This window comes from Vulpes vulpes, chromosome 2 (assembly GCF_048418805.1).
Source record: "Vulpes vulpes isolate BD-2025 chromosome 2, VulVul3, whole genome shotgun sequence".
NCBI lineage: Eukaryota > Metazoa > Chordata > Mammalia > Carnivora > Canidae > Vulpes > Vulpes vulpes.
In genome coordinates, this window is record NC_132781.1 from 161,786,289 (window position 1) to 161,804,397 (window position 18,109).

The window sequence follows — 18,109 nt, forward strand, 5'->3', positions numbered from 1 at the left end:
GGGAGATGAATCAGCACCTCTCATGGGCTGGTCGTGAGGATTTCCTAAGTATCTGTACAGCACTTAGAGTAAACCCTGCTGATAGGAGGTGGCATCACACTCAACCTCCCCCACTAGGAAGGGTCTCCTGGGGGGCAGGGGGCCTCTGACAGGGCCCGGGAGCCACCTGAGCAAGTGTTGCCCCAGGACCAGGTGACATGGTCCCCTTCCTCCCTCTCCCAGGCCCTCTCCACCCCCTCCACCGACCAACAAGAACCGCACACACATAAGAATATAGAATTTTATCTTATTTTAGTTAAAAAAAATAATTGTACCACCAAATGAAGAAGTAGCTTTCTTTGGGGGAAGGTGAGAAGGGAGGAGGGGAAAAAAAAAAAAAAGAGCAATAAGCCAAAGAAAAAGAACTTTTTATATTCATCTGTATAAACATATCCGCTAAGGCAAACGCAATCCCGGGCCAAGGCTGCCGCACTGGGGTCAGTACCTCCTAATTTCCGCAGGTTCTAAGGCCAAAAAAATAAAACCTCTGCAAATCCAACAGTTTTGTGGACTCTGGGGGCATTTTACTAAAATAAAGAGTTATCAAGTTTAAAAAGCAGTGACATTGTCATGACACACATCGGAAGTTGCATAACCACGGCCTCGACGGCCATTCACTTGTTTGGACGGGGTGACGGGCACAGTTTCACGACACGGCAACGGACACGGACACGCACACACGCACGGACACGCGCACACGTGGGTGAGCACACTGGGAGCTGCGTGGGACCGGGCTGGTGGCGCAGGCTGGGCCGCAGCCCGTCTGGGGAGGGGCACAGGGAGGGCTGGGGTCCCCATGCTCCCTCAGCGGGTGGGGGGACGGGACACGTCCCATCGCTGCTGATGAGGCGGCGCACGTCACTCAGGGAAGGATGGCGCGAAGGGGCCGAGCGAGGCCCCTGGTCCCCACCGCCCGGTCCGCGCAAACCACTTAAAGCACTTCTTGGACGCGTCCCGGGGATCGGAGCCGGGCGCTGGTTCCTTCCCTGCGAAAGGGCCAATCCCTCGTCCCCACCCTGCTCTCCCCGGATCCCCGGGCGACCACGGAGCGGCCTTCCCTCCCACGATCCCTGGCATGGCCGGCAGAGCGGGGGCCCGTGAGGTAGATTGGCACAGCTGCCCCCCACCCTGCCTGGCTGGGGTCTCCACGTGAGCGTCCTGGGTCCCTTTGCCAAAAGAGAAGCGTGCTGCCCCCACCGCACCCCCCACCCCCGCAAGCGGGAGGAGGCAGGGCTGGAGAGAACAGGTGGGGTGGGGAGCCCCCAGTGCCTCTGATGAGCCCCTTAGGTCCCGCTCTGCTGCAGAGCTGGAGCCCCCCCAGTTCTCGCTGTCCGCCCTCCCCCAGTCTTGGAAGTGGCTGGGGGGCCCCAGGACAGGTGGCCTGTGGGCGGGGAGGAAGGGAGTGTATGGAGGGCGGGCACCCCGGGGTTGGGGGGGCCCCAGGGCCAGGAGCCGGGCAGGCAGAGGGGCGGCCGGGGGGGCGAGAGACACGCAGGGATGGCGGGGGAGGGCCGGCAAGGAGCCAGCGCTGGCGCCCGGCCTCGGGAACGGCGGGGGGAGCAGGGGCCGGGCCGCCTGGGGCACCCCTCAGCTGGCTCCGTTCACAGACTTTGTAGGTTTTCAGTACGGTCCCTTCGACAGAGCCCAGGATCAGGCTTGGCCTCCAGTCTGCCCGCCCCTGCTGGCTGGGCGCCGGGGTGGGGGGCCGGGCGGGGCCGGGGGTCAGGCCGCAGCCCCTTGCTACTTGAACGTGGACTGCAGCTCCTTGAAGGCTGCCTTCCGCTGCTTCATCTCCTCCGCCTGCTTCTTCCTCTCCTCCTGCTCCGCCTTGATCTCCTCCTCGAAGCGGCTGGACACGTTGATGGCCTGCACCTGCAGTGGGGCAGGGGCGCGGGGGGCGGTCAGGGAGGGGTCTGCGCCTCCTCCGGGCTCTCCGGCCCACCCTGCGGCCCTCCGCCTGCCGGCCCCTGCACCGCTCTCGCCTCTCACTAGCTCTGGCCCCGGCCCAAGTGCTTCACTGGCCTCTCTGAGCCTCAGTTTTCTGCTCAGGCTGCGGCTCAGTAACAGACTCGTGGATTCGCTGCGTGGACTGCAAGCTGGAACGTGCATTCGGTAGCTGCTGCCTAGAGTGAGTCCCCTGTGGGAGCTTTGATGTTGCTCTTTTTTTAAGAAAAATTTATTTATTGGAGGGGATTGGAGAGCACGAGTTGGGGGAGCAGCAGAGGGAGGAGAGGAAGCAGCAGGCTTCCCGCTGAGCTGGGAGCCGGACGCAGGGCTCGATCCCAGGACCCTGAGGTCATGACCTGAGCCCAAGGCAGATGCTTAACAGACTGAGCCACCCGGGTGGCCCCTCATGTTGCCATTCTTATCCCGTTTCCTGTTCTGGGACGCCCAGCTGCAAACAAGGTCCCACTGATAAGCTCGGGCACATCCCATCAACCCCAGAAGCTGAGGCTGGGGGGCGGGGGCGGCCTTCAGAAGGACTGTTCCCGGCCAACACGGGCAGAGGGAGAAACAGGGAAAAGCAGGTGCCCCGGGAGGTCAGAACCCAGGAGCTGCCCTGAGCTGTGCTGCACCAGGAGCAGGATGCCCATGCGGGTGGGCGCCTCTGGGGGCCACACGTCCTGCAGGCTGGGGCTGGCGGTGCCGGGGTCCCTGCGAGGCCCGGGAGTAGCACCGACCACGCTTCTGGGCCTGCTCCGCCATCCTGTGGGCTGCCCTTCAAGGACCGGCCCTCTGGGGGTCGTGGTTCTGGGTGCCCCAGGGCGGCACGAGTGGTCCGTGTCTGCTCTTCACGCTACACACCCTGCACGCACCCCGGGGCCGGGGGCGGGGTGGGGAGGCTGGAAGGGATCACAGCCCTGATGGAAGGGGACAGAAGCCAGCAGCGCCGCCGTGGGCCCAGCCCACCCTAGCATCAGTGCCCCAGTCTCCAGTCTCAGCAGGGAGCACGGACCCTTGAGCTAACCCGCGTCCTTGAGGCGAGGTCAAGGCACCCCCCCACCCTCAGGCTCCTCACCTTGGCCTCAAAGAAGCTCTTGGCCCCCTTGACGCCCTCGGTGGAGACATCGATCTCGGAGAGCCGGGCGAGCACGTGCAGCCCGCTGTCCTCCTGCAGCTCCCCGGCCGCTGCCTTGCGGAAAATCAGGAGGAACTGCGGCAGGGAGAGAAGCACGTTGTCAGGAAGGAGCCAGAGGTCAGGGCTCGGGGCCTCGGGTGGCCCATCCGTACAGCGGGAGACAAGGCGACCCACCTCCTGCTCTCCCAGGGGCTCCCGCAGGCAGGAGCGAGGAGCACCCTCCCCACCGAGTCCTACAGGTACAGGATTGTGCCCACTTTACAGAATGAGGAGGACGCAGAGACAAGGGAAAACCCTGCCCCAGATCTCAGCAGCAGAGAGTAGCGGACGAAGGGTCTGTCCCGACTCCAGAGCATCACCTTGCACCCTCCTGGACTCGTCCTCCCCAGCGCCTTTCTCCTGCCCTGTCCCCTCTGTGCATCTTGCTCCTTCTTCCAGGGAGGACACCCCTGTCATTCGCCCTAGGCTGCCTGGGGTCCAGTCCCGTTATCCGGCTGAGCCCCCATTTCCTCCTGCACAGAACAGGCTTGCTCACGGCTCCTGTCCCTGGGAGTCCAGAGACCGAGCCGCAGAGGGTGAAGCCACCCAGCGCAGAGCCTGGCCTCTCTCGAACGCAGTGCCCGTCGCTCCCTCCACCTGTCCCCTCTTCTCCTCTGAGTCTCAGCATTTCACTCTCTGGGCGTCTCCCCTCTACACTCCATGCCCCACGGAGCCCTCCAGGGTCAGGGGTCCACAAGTCACTCAGGTGCTGACCATGTGCAGGAACAGATGCCCCCCGTCCCCCCATGGGGAGGGGCTCACCTCCCGGAAGCTGAGCTTGCTGTCGAAATCCTCATCCACCTCCTTGATCATGTTTTTCAGGCCCAGGTGGGTCTGCGGGGCTCCGAGCTTCTCCATCATCAGCTTCAGCTCCATCAGGTCGATGAAGCCATCCCGGCCGGCGTCGTACCTGTGGCAGCAAAGGCAGAGGCTAAGGACAACCTGCCGCCTCACACCTGACCTGCCAGAGCGCCCTAGGCTGGACGGCGAGGAGCCCGTCACCCTGGAAGGGACCTCTGTCTAGGTGAAGTCCTGGGGTGTAGTTACTGCTTGGTTACCTCTGATGACGAGGAACTCCCCACCTGGCCTGCAGCCTCTTACATGCTAACCTTTGGGCAAGCAAGAGGCGTAAGGAAGCTGAAGCCACAGCCTCCCTGTACTAAATGGGCTGGGAACTAGCAGGGAGAACTAATTCACGATACCACAGGGGTACGGGGTCGGGTATGGGGGTTGGAGGGACAGGCTCTGACGATGTCCTCTCCAGGGCCCGCCTGGCATCTCTCCCCCACTCCTGTCTCCACCCAGAAAGCAGAGGGTAGTACGTGTCACAGGGCAGGGCCACAGAAAGGAGGTCAGAGGAGGGAGGTCCACTTCCAGAAGGCCTGGGGTCACTTCAGGGACTGGCTTGCACTGGACGGGGCTGGGACAGTGATTCGGTGATAAAAGTGTGTCTGCACGTTGCAGGTCTCTCTGTCCCCAGCAGATACGGGGACAGCACGTGTCTAAATGCGCCTCCCGGTTGGCCTCCTTGTGGTCAGAGCCTGGGTAGGAGACAGCCTCGGGGCCCAGTCCCGCCCCCCCCCACAGCCGGGCCTGTCAGCATGACGGATGTGGGCTCTTATCAGGCTCACCGAGCACCTGCCCTCCCACCGTGGGCGGTGGGAGGCGTGGCCTCAGGGCTAAAAGGGGCTTTTCAGGGGCCTAAGAAGCCTGGGTCACCCCAGGCCTCAAGCTGCCTGCGTGAGAGTGACACAGAGGGGCCCGAGTTGCAGAAACCGATGTCCCGGTCTTGGAGCCCCTGCGTAAACACACGTCCCGTTTCTGCGCCCTCCTCGCGGCCCCCCACTTCCCTGCCCCCCTCTAGTTATATATAAGCCCCGCACGACCTTGAGCACCTCACAGAAGCCAACTTTTGAAATCTGCCTTTGTAACGGGATCTTTACCCACTTCACTGTACCCAGTCCCCGTAAGAACCTTATTATATAGTGGAGGCTCAGAGGGGTTCAGTGACCTGCCCAAGGTCACGGGCAGGAAAGGAAGGGGGTGGGAGCCCAGCTCCTAAACCTGCCCATCTGCGCCCAGCCGCGTCCAGGTGTCCCGGGGCTGCCCGCAGAAGGATGCCTGCCCGGGAGCACCGCGCCGCGTGTTGGTGCGAGGGGTATAAATAGTTCACAGACGAGTCCGTGGTTGGAAGTGACGCACAAGGGGTTCTGGGAACCCTGCAGGGAACACAGGGTCCTGAAGCCTTTTCCCGCATGGGGTTGGAGGGGTGCAGAGTGGGGCAGATGGGCCACAGGTCCCCTCGTCAGGCGGTGCCGGGGCTACGGTGGGAACCGACGTGAGCGCTTGTGTAGACGGCTGCAGGCCTCGGAGGGTCAGGCAGGTCTACACCCGCTCCAGGCTCTGCTTTGGGCTGGGGGGGCCCTGTGGGGCAGAGGCCCCTCCTTCCGCGTCGCGTCTGGGAAGGGGCTGGCTGGCGTGGCCCCTAGGGACCGGTCCCGGAGCCGTCCTGGTGAGGGCACCAAGCGTTCCTGGGCCAAGCGGGGCCAGAGCAGACTGCCTGGGTCCCCACAGCCCCTGCCACCCTAGCCCCCAGCAGAGTGTGATGGGGACTCTCAGGCCGGGGCACCGTGGGGGCGGGCTGAGCTTCTCCACGGCATGCACGGAGCACAGTGCCCAGCACTGGGGTGGGGGGACCCCAGAACTTGCAGCTTGACGATCGCTATAATGAGCCCAGTCTCCTTTACGAAGCGCCTACTATGTGCCAGGCATTTTTCCTTCACGACCTCTGTGCTCGGCAATCCTGGGAGGTCGGGATTATTTCGCCATGTGACCTCGCTGTAGGGGTGAGGGCGCTGGCCTGGGGGCCGGCTGGCCACGGACTCACACCCCACCCCTGTGCTTCCCACACTGCTCTCTGCCCCACCTGCCTCTCCCGAGCCCCAGCTTCCTCTACTGCCCGCGCCTGTGGGTTTCCCCCGCAGCTGGGGGTGGCTCAGATCTCCGAACTTGGACAGAGACCTTGGCTCTCTATTTGTTGGTCTCTGGCGGCTGCCAGGCCCGGCTGGGCTGCAGCTTTATCCGCGGCTTGAACCGCTGCCTGCATCAATCACAGGTCAATCAATTATTGGGTCTGGGCTCTCTCCCGGGCGGGCTCTGGCCCCCAGGGGGGCAATGCAGGGGCTGGTCCCAGTGCCAGCAGATCAACTGCCAAGGGGAGGCAACAGAGGTCAGGAAGGGGCCAGGTGCTGGGGTGGGAGTGGGTCCCTCAAAGGAGGAGACACTAGCGGGGTGGGGGAGGCCCTGTTCCCACAAGGCTCCTGAGGAGCAGCCATCTACTACGTGCCCTGGGCTTGGGGGCCACTGGATCAGCCAGGTGCCCGGCGTGGATGTGACTAAAGATGACCTTGAAGGTTCTGCGCTCACATCAACTCTGCTGCGACTGGCTGGGGTCCAAACTTCAGATCTGCCACTTGGCTGGCTGACCCTGGTCAAGTCACCTGACCCCACACCCCACGAGCCCCAGCTTCCCCATTTACATCATGCTCATCAAAGGACCCACCTCGGGGCGGAAGCAAAGATTAAGAGACAAGCCACGTAGGTCCCTAGCACAGAGCCTGGCCCACGGCAATAACACCCCCCACACCCCATCACCAGTGATAATAAATAGAAGCATTCTCATCACTATCTACCTTTAGGATTAGAGATTAAATGAGATGATGAACATAAAATGCCCAGTACACAACAGGCGCTTAAAGCCTACTAATTTCATGATAATAGTGACCACTGAGAACTTTCTGTGGGCCAGACACTAAGTCCGTTGTGCATATAACGTAAAAACAGAGTTGAAAAGAATGATAATGGTAAAAGATACAAGGGCTTCGCCCTCGGGTGCCAGGCCTGATGGTGCACGGCTGCGAGGAAATGCCTGCTGTAGCCTGGTCTGGAGGCAGGGGGTGGGCAAGATGATCCAGGGCTGCCCCCAGCATCTCCCCCTCCTCCGAGGCTCCCTCTGCTTCCCCCACTAGGCCTGATTCAGAGACTCCGCCACGCGGGGAGGTGGAAAGACAGCAGGACAGAGCCTTCTGCTCTCTTGCTGGGCAGAGGGAGAGGAGCCTCAGCCCTGGATTACTCTGTTCCTCCTCTCACGGGAAGGAAGTGACAAGGTGTGTGCGCGTGGGGCGGGGCTGTGACCGTGCCACCAGCAGGTGGATGACTGGCAACACAGGAGATGCCTCGGCTGGGAGACCCTCTCATCCATCGGCTCTCTCCCTGAGCTGGAACTAAAAGATCCGCGCACAAGATCTGTCCACGCAGCTCGTCCACCTGCTTTGTTATGTGGGTGAAAACGGGGCCCAGAGGCGGTGGCAACCAGCCTCGGGTCACACAGCCCAAGAAGCTGGAGATGCTCCTTCTTCCTGCCTGTCTGCTTCCTTCTTCCTCCTGGTCCCGTGGAGGGTCCTGCATTCCCAAGCTCGCGGGCTGGGGGACGCTGGGTTGGGAGCCCGGCCTGGGGCCTGCCTGGGAGGGCCAATTCCACCGGGCACGAAGGGCAACAAAGCTCACGGGCTGGAAGCTCAGCACTTTTCTCTGGTGCTGGAGGGAGGCTGCTGCACCTGGCACCGCGCCCACATTCCTCACGCCTCCCCCTCCCCCCGAATAGTTCTCGACGATGGGCAGGGCTCGGCAGCTGCCGCCCCGGATGCTGGTGGCCAAATCCGTCCCATGTGCCCCGAGAGTGGAGCGGCCGCCACCCAGGCGGACTTTGCCCCTTTGGGCCGAGGAGGGCCACCCAGCTGGCCGCACCTCCTCCCCTTGGTTCTGATAACCAGGCGTCGGGGTGTCGGGGTGGCGGCCGGGGCAGCTCCTACAGCCTGCAGGATCAACGCCCTGTTTCATAACAATATTATCCTTCGTGGCTACTCTCCACTGAGCGCTTATTATGCACCAGGCACTACGCCAAGTGTCCCGCATCAGAGCCCCACAAGAACCCTGCGGAGCGGGCACAAATATCCCCGTCACAGATGAGGCGATGGAGGTGGCTCAGGGAAGAGGTGACTGGGCCAAGGCCACAGCTGGGATCCGAACCCAGGTCTCATGCAGCACACATGCTGTCAGCTACTGAGCTACGTCCTGAGGCCCACGCGCCCTGTACTAGAGATTCTCAGGTTGGGGGGAGGGGGACATGGATATTCGTGAAGGTCACATCCCTAATGCAGCTCCCCTGATTGTGTGTTGAAAACCTCTGAGCACAGGAAGCTCACTGCTTCGCTTAAGGCAGCCCATGTGTGTTGGCTCTGGAACTGTCTAGTACAGGGTTGTTCCTCGTGCACGAGCCTCGCCACCCGTCAGCTGTGCTGTGGAGGCCGGTGGCAGCGCGTGGAGTTAGCACAGCCGCTGCACAGGGACGAGGTGAGAGCACAGCGGACCCCAACTCTGTCCCTTCTGCTTCATATCCCAGGTCTTTGCAGGGGTCCCCTCTGGCCATGGGAGTCCCCAGGAGGATAAGCAGCGGGAGAGGGTGGTATTTATGGACCAAGGATCCCCCAGGCCCTCCTGGCTTTGGTTTTGGCATTCACAGAGCTGGTCCTCCTGCGCCCTGTCTCCCCCGGTGGCTCCCAGGCCTCTGCATTCTCTGTCCTATGAAACAGGAAGGCAAGGCAGGTCCCTTGGGGCAGGAAAGTTCTGGACTGCAGAGAAATTCTGGCCTTGCTTGCTGTGACAGCCAGCTTGGCCCTGCCCGTCCCCCTGGGCGGGTGGCCACCCCCATGCTCTGACAACTGCTCATCGGGTCCTGCACGCCCCCGCCCCCAGGCTGCCTGACTCATGCGGGGAAAGCCCAGCCTCTCACCACTTCCTCCAGTCCTATCTGCAGAATCGGACACTGGATCCGTGGCCATGTCAGCCCAGAAGAGGGTGCACGGGTGTGCGTGTGTGTGTGTGTGTGCACATGTGTGGCTCGCGGCTCTCCCACAGCTTTTCAGTAAGTCTAAGGATCAAGGGGGAGCCCCCAGGCCGACGGCAATCTGCTGGGCGCTGTCAGGGCTTGGGACCTCCCAATCTCGGGTTTGACCAGGCCAGGAGGGCATCTCCCTGGGCTCGTAGTGTCAGCGGCGGGTGCCCGGCCAGCTCTCCCTGCACTGCCTCCTTCCTGCCTGCCCTTAGTAATATTTATTGTTACAACAGTGATTGCAGAGAACATTCACTGAGTGTCTGATCCAACCTCGGGTTCATTATTCAACCGAATCTTCCTCTCACCGCCCAGACTTAAGTAACCTGCCTTCCCCGAAGGAACACCGCAGGCAAGTGGCCGGAGACGGCTGTCGGGGCCTAGTGCTTCTCAGGCTGGAGTGTTAAAGTAAATCAGATTTCGATCCAGGAGACCCTGGGGGTGGAGCTGCACTTCTAAGAAGCCGATGCTGCCCTATTTGGGTCCCCTGGGACCATGGGACTTGGAGGCAGGCAGACCCAAGTTCAAATGCTGTCCCCCCCCCCGCCCCCCCTTCCTAGCTGTGTGACGCTGGACAGGGGCCGGAACTGCTCTGAGACCCAGCGTTCTCATCTGTGACAGGAGGGGTGAGGAGCTCACAGGATGCCATAAAAGGATTAAATAAGAGACAAAGTGCCCAGGATGGGGTAGGGGCCAGCGCCTGTCCCCGTAAACTGAGGCTCTCCATGAGGCTCAGGAACCCCAGGCCTGGCTCCCCTCGAGCTGCACCCTTCTGGCACAGGACACTTGCTTCTCTGCAGTCCTTGAAAAGCGGAAGTCAGCCAAGGAGAAGGCTGCTCAGCAGTCAGAGGGAACTAGCTGCTGGAGGGAGGGGGGACTGTCCACATGGCCTCCTCCTCTTCCTCCTCCTCCACCCGCGGGGGCTGGCCTTGCAAATGGGCCTCCCCTGAGGCAGCAGAGCCTGGTCTCCCAGAGCCTCTGGACTATGGGAGGAGAAGTCGGTCAGAAAGGTGCAGGCCAAAGGGGAACCAAAAGTTGCTCGGGCGGGGGGTGGGGTGGGCGGGGGAAGGTGACTCAGAATCAGAAGAGAAGTAGGAAGAGCAGAGGGTGAGTAGCGAGTACGAGTACGGGCAATCCTCCCTCCCCAGGCCAGGCTCCTGGCAGCTGCAGGTGGAAGGACCCAACCTCTATACCTCCTCCCCAGAGGGCTTCCCCTCCTGAGGCTCTGAGAGCGCCCCCTGCCCCGCCCCGTCCATAAACACAGCCCCCTTGGCCTCTGGAGGGAGCTCCCTGCAGGCAGACCTGCTTCTGTTCCTGCCCCTGCCACTTCTTAACCTTGGGTACATGACTCAACCTCCTTAAGCCTCAGTGTCTTCATCTGACAAATGGGGACAACGTTAACCCACCTCACTGTGCTGCTGTGGGCAACCGGACCTGGTGGCTCCACGTAACGAAGAGAGGGCGTAGGGGCAGGGGCCTGGCTGCGGAGAGTGCACCCTCGGGCATCCCTCGTGAGAGCGCTGGGGCCTCATGTAGGCATAAAGAAATGGGAACTTCCATCTCTAGGCCCACAGGCCCATCGTCTCTACCCCCCGAGACCCCTCTACACCACTGCTCTTCATGAGACTTTAAGTCTGAGGGTGAGAACTTTATTCTTCCCTTGCGTCTCTAGATCTTGTGCACAGCAGACACCTAATGTGTGCTGGATGAATGATGAAATGATAGATGTTATGTTTTCCAAAAGCCCACAGGCCGGACACGATGGTGGGTTCTTTACAAAGGGCCAGGACTCTTTAAACTGAATCCTCAGAACTTTCCCAGGCAGGGTCTCCAGCCCAGGGTGAGGCCGCAGAGCTGAGCACCCCGCCCGGAGTCGCCCAGCTGCGCCGCAGCAGACGGGCACTGGAGCCCCAGTTTTGAATCACTCCAGAGCTGCTGTTTGCTCTCTCCTTTCTCCTGCCACCTGCCTTCCACGTAATTAAGTGATAATGAATTCGTTTCCCCATTTTGGTTATTTATCAGAGCCACATGTAGCTGGCAATCAAGAGAGCCTATTCTGCAGGAGAAAAGCGGGGGGTTCTCATGCTGGGTCCCCAACACTCCGGCCTGAAGTGTGAGGTTGTCGCCCGCCCGGCAGCTCTCTAGGGGGTAAGTGGAGGCAGCCGGTAGCTTTTGCGGAGCACCCTCCACGTGAGCCCAGACAACCACCGCCAGGCCCGGGGAGGCGGGTGACAGGAACTTCACGGTACTTAACTGTCCCAAGCACCCGGTTAAACACTTCACAACGGCCCTGCGAGGCGGGTGCTATTATTCTCCTTACTTCAGGGGGAGGAACCGAGGCCCAGAAAGCTCAAGTGCCTTGTCCCCGGCCTGCAGCTGGGATTCCAGCCCAGGGCTGCAGACTCCGAAGGCCCTGCTCTTAGCTATCGTGCCATACCGTCCTCCAGGGAGGATGCTGGGGGGCTGCTGTGAGGGACGGGGTCTGAGGAGACCTGTGGGAGCCGGAGCGAAGGGAGAAGAGGGGAGGGCACAGGCATCCAGAAGGAGAGGGAAGGCTGCCTCTCTGACGCAAGGGGTCATGAGATGGAGCATCTGGGGACGAGGCTGGCCAAGCAGGGAACTAGGGCATCTTCCTCAGATTCCACGGCAGGTTCAGAATTACGTGGCTGCCTACCTCTAGGGCAGGTCTCGGCTTCCAAAACCCCACAGAGCCCCACACAGGCTGCCGCCAGCCCAGATGTGGGCCCCCTGGAGGCTCTGTGGGGTCACACCATTCCTGCTTTAGCTGGAAGGTTCCAGAGGCAGCCCTGAATGGATGGGTGGAGAGAGGTGGGGAGAGGGGTGAGTGGTGCTAGCCTGAGGCCCCCCGAGGGAGGGAGGCCTGAGAATCCAGGCTCCATGGAGGCAGGACCTCCGTGTGCTGGGCATGTTGCCAGAGCCCTACAGGCGTCACCTCCTCCCAGCCCCGCCCGGGGGGCAGGGGCCACCAGCCTCAGTGCAGAGACAAGGATGCTCCGGGTTAGCTACTGGGAACTTCCCCGTGACCCTAAGCAAGTCGCCACACCTTTCTGGGTCTTGGCTGCCTTTTCTTTTCAGATTTCATCCATTTATTTGAGGGGCAGAGGGAGAGAGAGGGAGAGTGAGCATAGGAGCGGGGACAGAGGTAGAAGCAGGCCCCCGCCCATCAGGGAATCCTACTTGGGGCTCGATCCCAGGACCTGGAGATCAGAACCCGAGCTGAAGGCAGATGCTTAACCCACAGAGCCATCCAGGTGCCCCTCAGCTGCCTTTTCTGTAAAATGGGGAGAAAGGCTGGAGGTCCCTCCTGGCGGGAACCTGCGCAGCTGGATCATGAGGTCAGTGATGGTGGACAGCCCGTCTTGCTTCCCTCAATCCCCTTGGATTCTCCTCCTACTTCCCTCCTCAGGAAGGATCTGCTGATAGACACTGAACAGAGGAACCAGAGGAGCCAGAAGACCCTGGAAGAAGGCAGTCTGTCATCCAGAAGGGTTCAGGGCCCGCAGACATAAGGTCGCTGCTGCACACAGCCTGCTCCTCTTACAGACTTAGGTGGACACACGAGGCCGTTCGGCGGCAGAGCCGGGACAGAAGACGGGGCTCTCCAGCTCCTGCCTTCCCAGGAAGGCCAGCTCCCAGTTCCCTGTGACCTCTCTAGCTCCTGTACTCTGCTCCCAGGAGGGCCGGGGAGCTGGAGACCCGGGGTGGGGGGGTCCTCTCAGCAGGGCTGCGCTTGGACCCGGGAGGTGGGGGCCCCCCCTAGGACAGCAGAAGCGGAACAAGGGTTTTGTCGTCCGGACAGCCTGTGTGTTGGCTGTTCACAGGCCGGACTCGGCGGGGCTGGGCTCGGCTGGCACAGTGAAGCCTTGTTTCCTTGAATACAAAACCTGCAGCTTTCTGTCCTGGCCAGGGCCCCCGGCGGGCGGCACTTCCTTCCCTAAAAGTCCAGCTCCCTGGCCCCTTCCTGCCCCCCACCCCTTCCAACACAGCAAGCAGCAGCAGGGCCAAGAGAGGGCCTGCAGGGGGTGGTAGAAGGGGTTCAGCTCCCCCCGGACTTCATCTTGTCAAACTAACACCAAAGCAGCCTCTTTAGAAAGTGAGTTTGCTAGCAAATGCAGCTTCCAGGCCATTCCTCTGGTCCTGCGCCCCTTCTGACCAAACTGCAGCCTCCCAAGTCCCTTCTTGTTCGGGGTGCAGGGCTTCTCCCAAACAGCTCTCTACGTCTTTTTTTTTTCTTTCTTTCTTTCTTTTGGTGGGGTTTTGGAATGCTGTGGGAACGCAAGACAAAGGGGATTCTGGGAGAAAGACATGGGCCAGTGGCGGGTCCGCAAGGTGGAAAATCAGCCATGAACACGGAAGGGGTGTTGGTGAGGTACGTTTTCCCACATGGAAGCAGATGTCTGTGATGCAAAACCCAGGAGGGAGGAACATGGCTTTTGGAGTCACAGACCTGATTTCAGATCCTGGCTCCATCATTTTCTAGTCTTGGCGAGTTACTTAATTTGTCTGTGCCCAGACCGCCCAACTGTGCCCTGGTGATGATGACAGCTCTACGTCATGGGGATGCTGGGTGGAATCAAGGAGCTCTATCAATGCAGGGATCACAGATGCATTTGGACCATCTCCCCTGCACTGCTTCCCCCACTCTGGGGGAGGGCATGGGGCGGGCAGGCTCTACAAGGAAGTTCCAGACAGTGAAGCTGTCTATACCTAGCCCTGGGCTCAAGGAGCTTTCCATCAATTTGGGCTGGAATCCTGCTCTCCTGACGCTGACAGTCTTTGGTGGGGAAAGAAACTTTAGAACTCCCAACAAAGACCCTGGAGTCAAAAAGGCAGGGTCCTCAGGACCCAGGCACTTTCACAGAGAGGCCCAGAGGAGGGTTAAGGGCTCAGTTTCCCCCCAGACTGACCCTTGGGAAAGTACGGGGTTCCCACCATCCAGGTCTGGGAAACAAGACCCTCTTCCCCTGTGTGGTGGCCAAAGGCAGAAGCAGCAGCGATGAGAAGTGGGAAAGAGGCTTTCTCAAGCTGTGGGGTTGCAAAACACCCCCTCCCTGGGCTTCCTGCTTGGGCACACAGTGCTACCCTGCCCTGTCCTCCTGCCTCAGCCAAGGTGGGTCAGCACCTCTCCACTCCGGACCATACCCCCGGGGTTTTCCCCCTCCAGGGGCCAGGGGCATGGGGATAGGCAACAAGAAGAGGGGAGGGTCCCAAAGGGAAGGAGGCCGAGAGCTTTTACACTCCATCCCTCCATTGGCCCCCGCATAGCCTTGGTTGTGAAGAGTGTGGCTGTGCATCTCAGTCTCAGCTGCATGGACTCAGGGATGGACCAGAAGGGGACCATTTAGTCCCTTCACAGAGATGTTAAGGTTTTTGGGGGAGGTGGGTGGGGAGGGCTGAGCCACAGGCCTGGGGGTGCCTGTCCAACCTGCTAAGGCACATTGTGTGTAATTACATGGAGGAAAAGGTAGGGGTGAGAGCAACCAGGCAAATTAGATAGGGGGTGTTGGGAACCCCGTGTGGGAGGAAACAGGACACAGTGGGGGGAAGGACTGTGGGGAGGGGCAGTGACTGTAAAGCTGCTGGGGGGAGGTTAGGGCAAGAGGAGGGAGGAACAGTGTGTGGAAGGAGGAGGGGACTCAGCCCTGAAGGGAAGATGGGTGTAACATACCTGCAGAGTTGGGGGGGCAGGGATGGAGGCATCCCTCCCCACCTGAGGGTCAAGGATTGGGGTCCTAGCTAGGAGCGTGGATAGGGGTAGGGGTGGAAGGGTCTGGAGGGCCTTTGGCCACAGTTTGCTAGCAGGTGCCAAACAGGGGGAAGCAGGTGGGGGGGGGGGAGGTTCTTTGCCCAGAACCTATGTTAAGGGGAACCTGAGATAAGCAGAGGAAATGAAAGGACCCCAGCGAGAATGGGCACAACCGGGGTGCAGGGAATGGTAACCTTTGCTGAGGCGCTGGGTGTGTGTGTGTGGATGTTTTTGACCAGGGTGCTGGGGTGGGGGTGGGGAATTCCAGCAGCTAGGGAGGGGCAGAGGCCACAGGGCCCCCAAATCTCAGGCTGTGTGGGCGTCTGGTGGAGGCGAGGGAAGCTTCACCACCAGGGCAGGGGTCCTAGGCCAGAGCTGCAGAATCTTCGGCCTCACGTGTATGGTGGCAGTGGGGGCTCGAGGGGACTCGGGATGACCCGGGGGGCCGCGCGGACCCCACACCGGGTGCGCGCGTAGGGGGCGCCGGGCCGCGTCTCGCGGTGGGGGGGGGTCGCCAGACTCACCCCCGGGGGTGAGGGGCAGGACGAGGTCCTGGAGCCTCGTGATGAAATGGAAGGGGACGCGCGGTCGGGACCCCCCTCCCGGGGCTCGGGGGCTCGGGGTGGGCGGGCACTCACTGCTTGAACATCTTCTCCATGTCCTTGATCTGCTTCCTGGAGAACTCCTTGAACTCGGTGTAGGGGTTGAAGACGCGGCGGCTGGGCGACTGGGGCTCGCCGATGCCCTGGTTGAGGTCGGCGCGCCGCAGCAGCTTGGCGCTCAGCTCGCCGTCCGCGCTGCCCAGCGCCTCGGCCGCCTCGTCGGGCGCCCCGGCCGCCGCCGCCGCCGCCGCCCCGTTCAGCCCGGGCTGCTCCGGGGCCTCGGCGCCGCCCTCGTCCTCCAGCTGCAGCCGCCGGCTCAGCTTGCTGGCCAGCTCGTCCGTGGCCATGGTGGCCCGCGCGGCGCTCGCCCGGCCCGGCCCCTGCTCGCCGCGCGCCCGCACCGCCTCTGGCCGCGCTCTTCCTCTTCCTGACACTCCCGGCGCCCGGCGCCGCCCCCGGGGGTGGGACCTCGGCCCCGCGCGCGCCCCGCCCCGCCCCGCCCCGCCCCGCCCCGCCCCCTGCGCGCCCCCCGCGCGCCCCGCCCCGTGCGCCCCGCCCCCGTGCGCCCCCTGCGCGCCCCGCCCCCCGCGCGCCCCCCGTGCGCCCCCCGTGCGCCCCCCCCGTGCGCCCCGCCCCGCGCGCCCCCCCCCGTGCGCCCCGCCCCCGTGCGCCCCCTGCGCGCCCCGCCCCCCGCGCGCCCCCCCGTGCGCCCCCCCCGTGCGCCCCGCCCCGCGCGCCCCCCCCGTGCGCCCCGCCCCGTGCGCCCCCCCGCGCGCTCCGCCCCGCCCCCCGCGCGCGCCCCGGCTCCGCAGCCCCGGCCGGAGGGCGCGCACCCCGCCGCCGCCCCCCGTCGCGGACCTCAGCCCCCTCCTCGGGGCTCGCCGTGGCCGCGGGGCCCCAGAGGTCGTGCTGGCGCCCCGGGAGCGCGGCGGGAAGGCGGGGGACCCATCCCTTCAGTTCGGGTGCGGGTCGGGCCCTCCGAGGGACGCCGCCCCCCAACCCCTCCTCTGGAATACCCCCCGCGCCGCGGAGTCGTAATCCCGAGTCTGTGACACCCTGTCGGTTGCCATGGAGACGACTCGCGGTTAAACACCCGCGTTCTCAGTGAGGGTTGCAGGGTACGGAGGTGGATCCGTGCGCGGGGGGCCCCCGCCCGAGGCCCTAACTGCGGTGCAGCTGCGGCGGCTTTGCGAAAGGGCGGGCCCAGCGTGCGCGAGGGAGATCGGTTCCCGGGGGCGGGGGCGGGGGCGGGGGGCCCAGCCGCGAGGGGGCTGCTGCTCGCCCCCGGGCCCGCACGCCGTCACCGGGATGACTTCGCAGAATCGCGGCTGGGCCCCGGCCGTCCCCGGGGACTCTGCGTTAGGGGGACTGGCAGGGAGCTTTTGATGCTGCCATTTCGGGGCCCGGCCCCAGGGGAGAGGGATCTGTCTCTGGGGTCTGGCGTGCCCACCCTAGAACTGCAAAGCCGGGCCCTCCAGCAGCAGGACCACGGTGGCAGGTGGGTGGGACTATGATACAGGTTCCCAGGCCCCAATCCAGACAGCTCTCCGCATGGGCCTCAGAAGGCCGCGTTTTAACAAGCACCCCGGGGAGTTCTGCTCACTGAAGTTTGAGAGTCTCTAATCTAGAGGGAGGGCGGTGCTTTGTGCTGGTTCCCTACAACGGTAGGACAAGGCTGAGGATCCCTGTGCAGAAACCGCTCTCACCAGTTGTTGCAGAGAAAAGATGGATGCGGGGGCTTAAGGACCCATGGTCTGCAGGCAGAGAGCACTTGAGAAGGTGGAGGCAGCAGGCAGCCACAGGCTGGTTTGCATAAAACGGGACCCCTCCTTGGCATCTGTCCCTTTGCCGTAGTTTGAGAATATTGCTGAATTAATTCAAAAGGTATGTGAAGAGGACAAAATTGAGAGAAATGCTTTAGGGTTCAGAAAATAGGATGTTTTCATGAACTTATTTTTTTTTAGAGTGTTTTTGAGTCTAATAAAGACGCTCAGCTTAAATGACGTGTTTTTGTTGTTTTCTTTTAAAGCTCAGAGTTGCGTTTCTGCCGGTCTTGGGCAGTTTGCTTCAGCTGCTTGCAAAAGGCAGTTTTCAATATCACCCATGTGTGGGTTTGAAGGACCCCGTGGAAGTAAAATAGTCTGTTTTTTATTGAATGCAAAAGACTAGGGATGGGGTGTAGATTGAAACCTTAAAAATCCTGTCCTTAGGGGCGCCTGCATGGCTCAGTGGGTTAAGCGCCCCACTCTTGATTTTGGCTCAGGCCATGATCCCAGGATGCTGGGGTGGAGCCCTACATCGGGCTTCATGCTCGGTGCAGAGTCCTCTTGTCCCTCCTCCCTGCTCCTCCCCCTGCTTGTGTGCTCTCTTTCTCTCTCTCTCTCTCAAATAAATAAATAAAGCTTAAAAAAAAAAATTCTGTCTGCCGAGGCTCCGGGGTACCAGATTCTTAGCCTTCCTCACAAAGCCGCTGATTACTTTGAAAGCTCTGGTGAACCTCCACCTGCCCCAATCTATGATTCATAATGTGTCTGCGTGAAACGGGGCTGCCTTCATTGTGATATGTTTTTGCATCTCCTTGATGTGGGAGCAAACTTTTAATAGTGATGAGATTACGTGGGAGTTTGCCTTCT

At 61.9% G+C, this 18,109-nt stretch overlaps 1 protein-coding gene across 1 annotated transcript; it reads right to left on the bottom strand.

Moving 5' to 3' along the window:
• Window positions 1-1,442: 1,442 nt before the first annotated feature.
• Window positions 1,443-15,920, bottom strand: EFHD2 (EF-hand domain family member D2). The gene is made up of 4 exons (XM_026011875.2): window positions 15,513-15,920; window positions 3,920-4,067; window positions 3,059-3,193; window positions 1,443-1,911 (listed from the first exon to the last, which is right to left on the bottom strand). The coding sequence occupies exons 1-4, from the start codon at window positions 15,821-15,823 to the stop codon at window positions 1,780-1,782; spliced, it is 726 nt and encodes a 241-aa protein (XP_025867660.2). The 5' UTR covers window positions 15,824-15,920; the 3' UTR covers window positions 1,443-1,779.
• Between the last annotated feature and the right edge of the window lie 2,189 nt (window positions 15,921-18,109).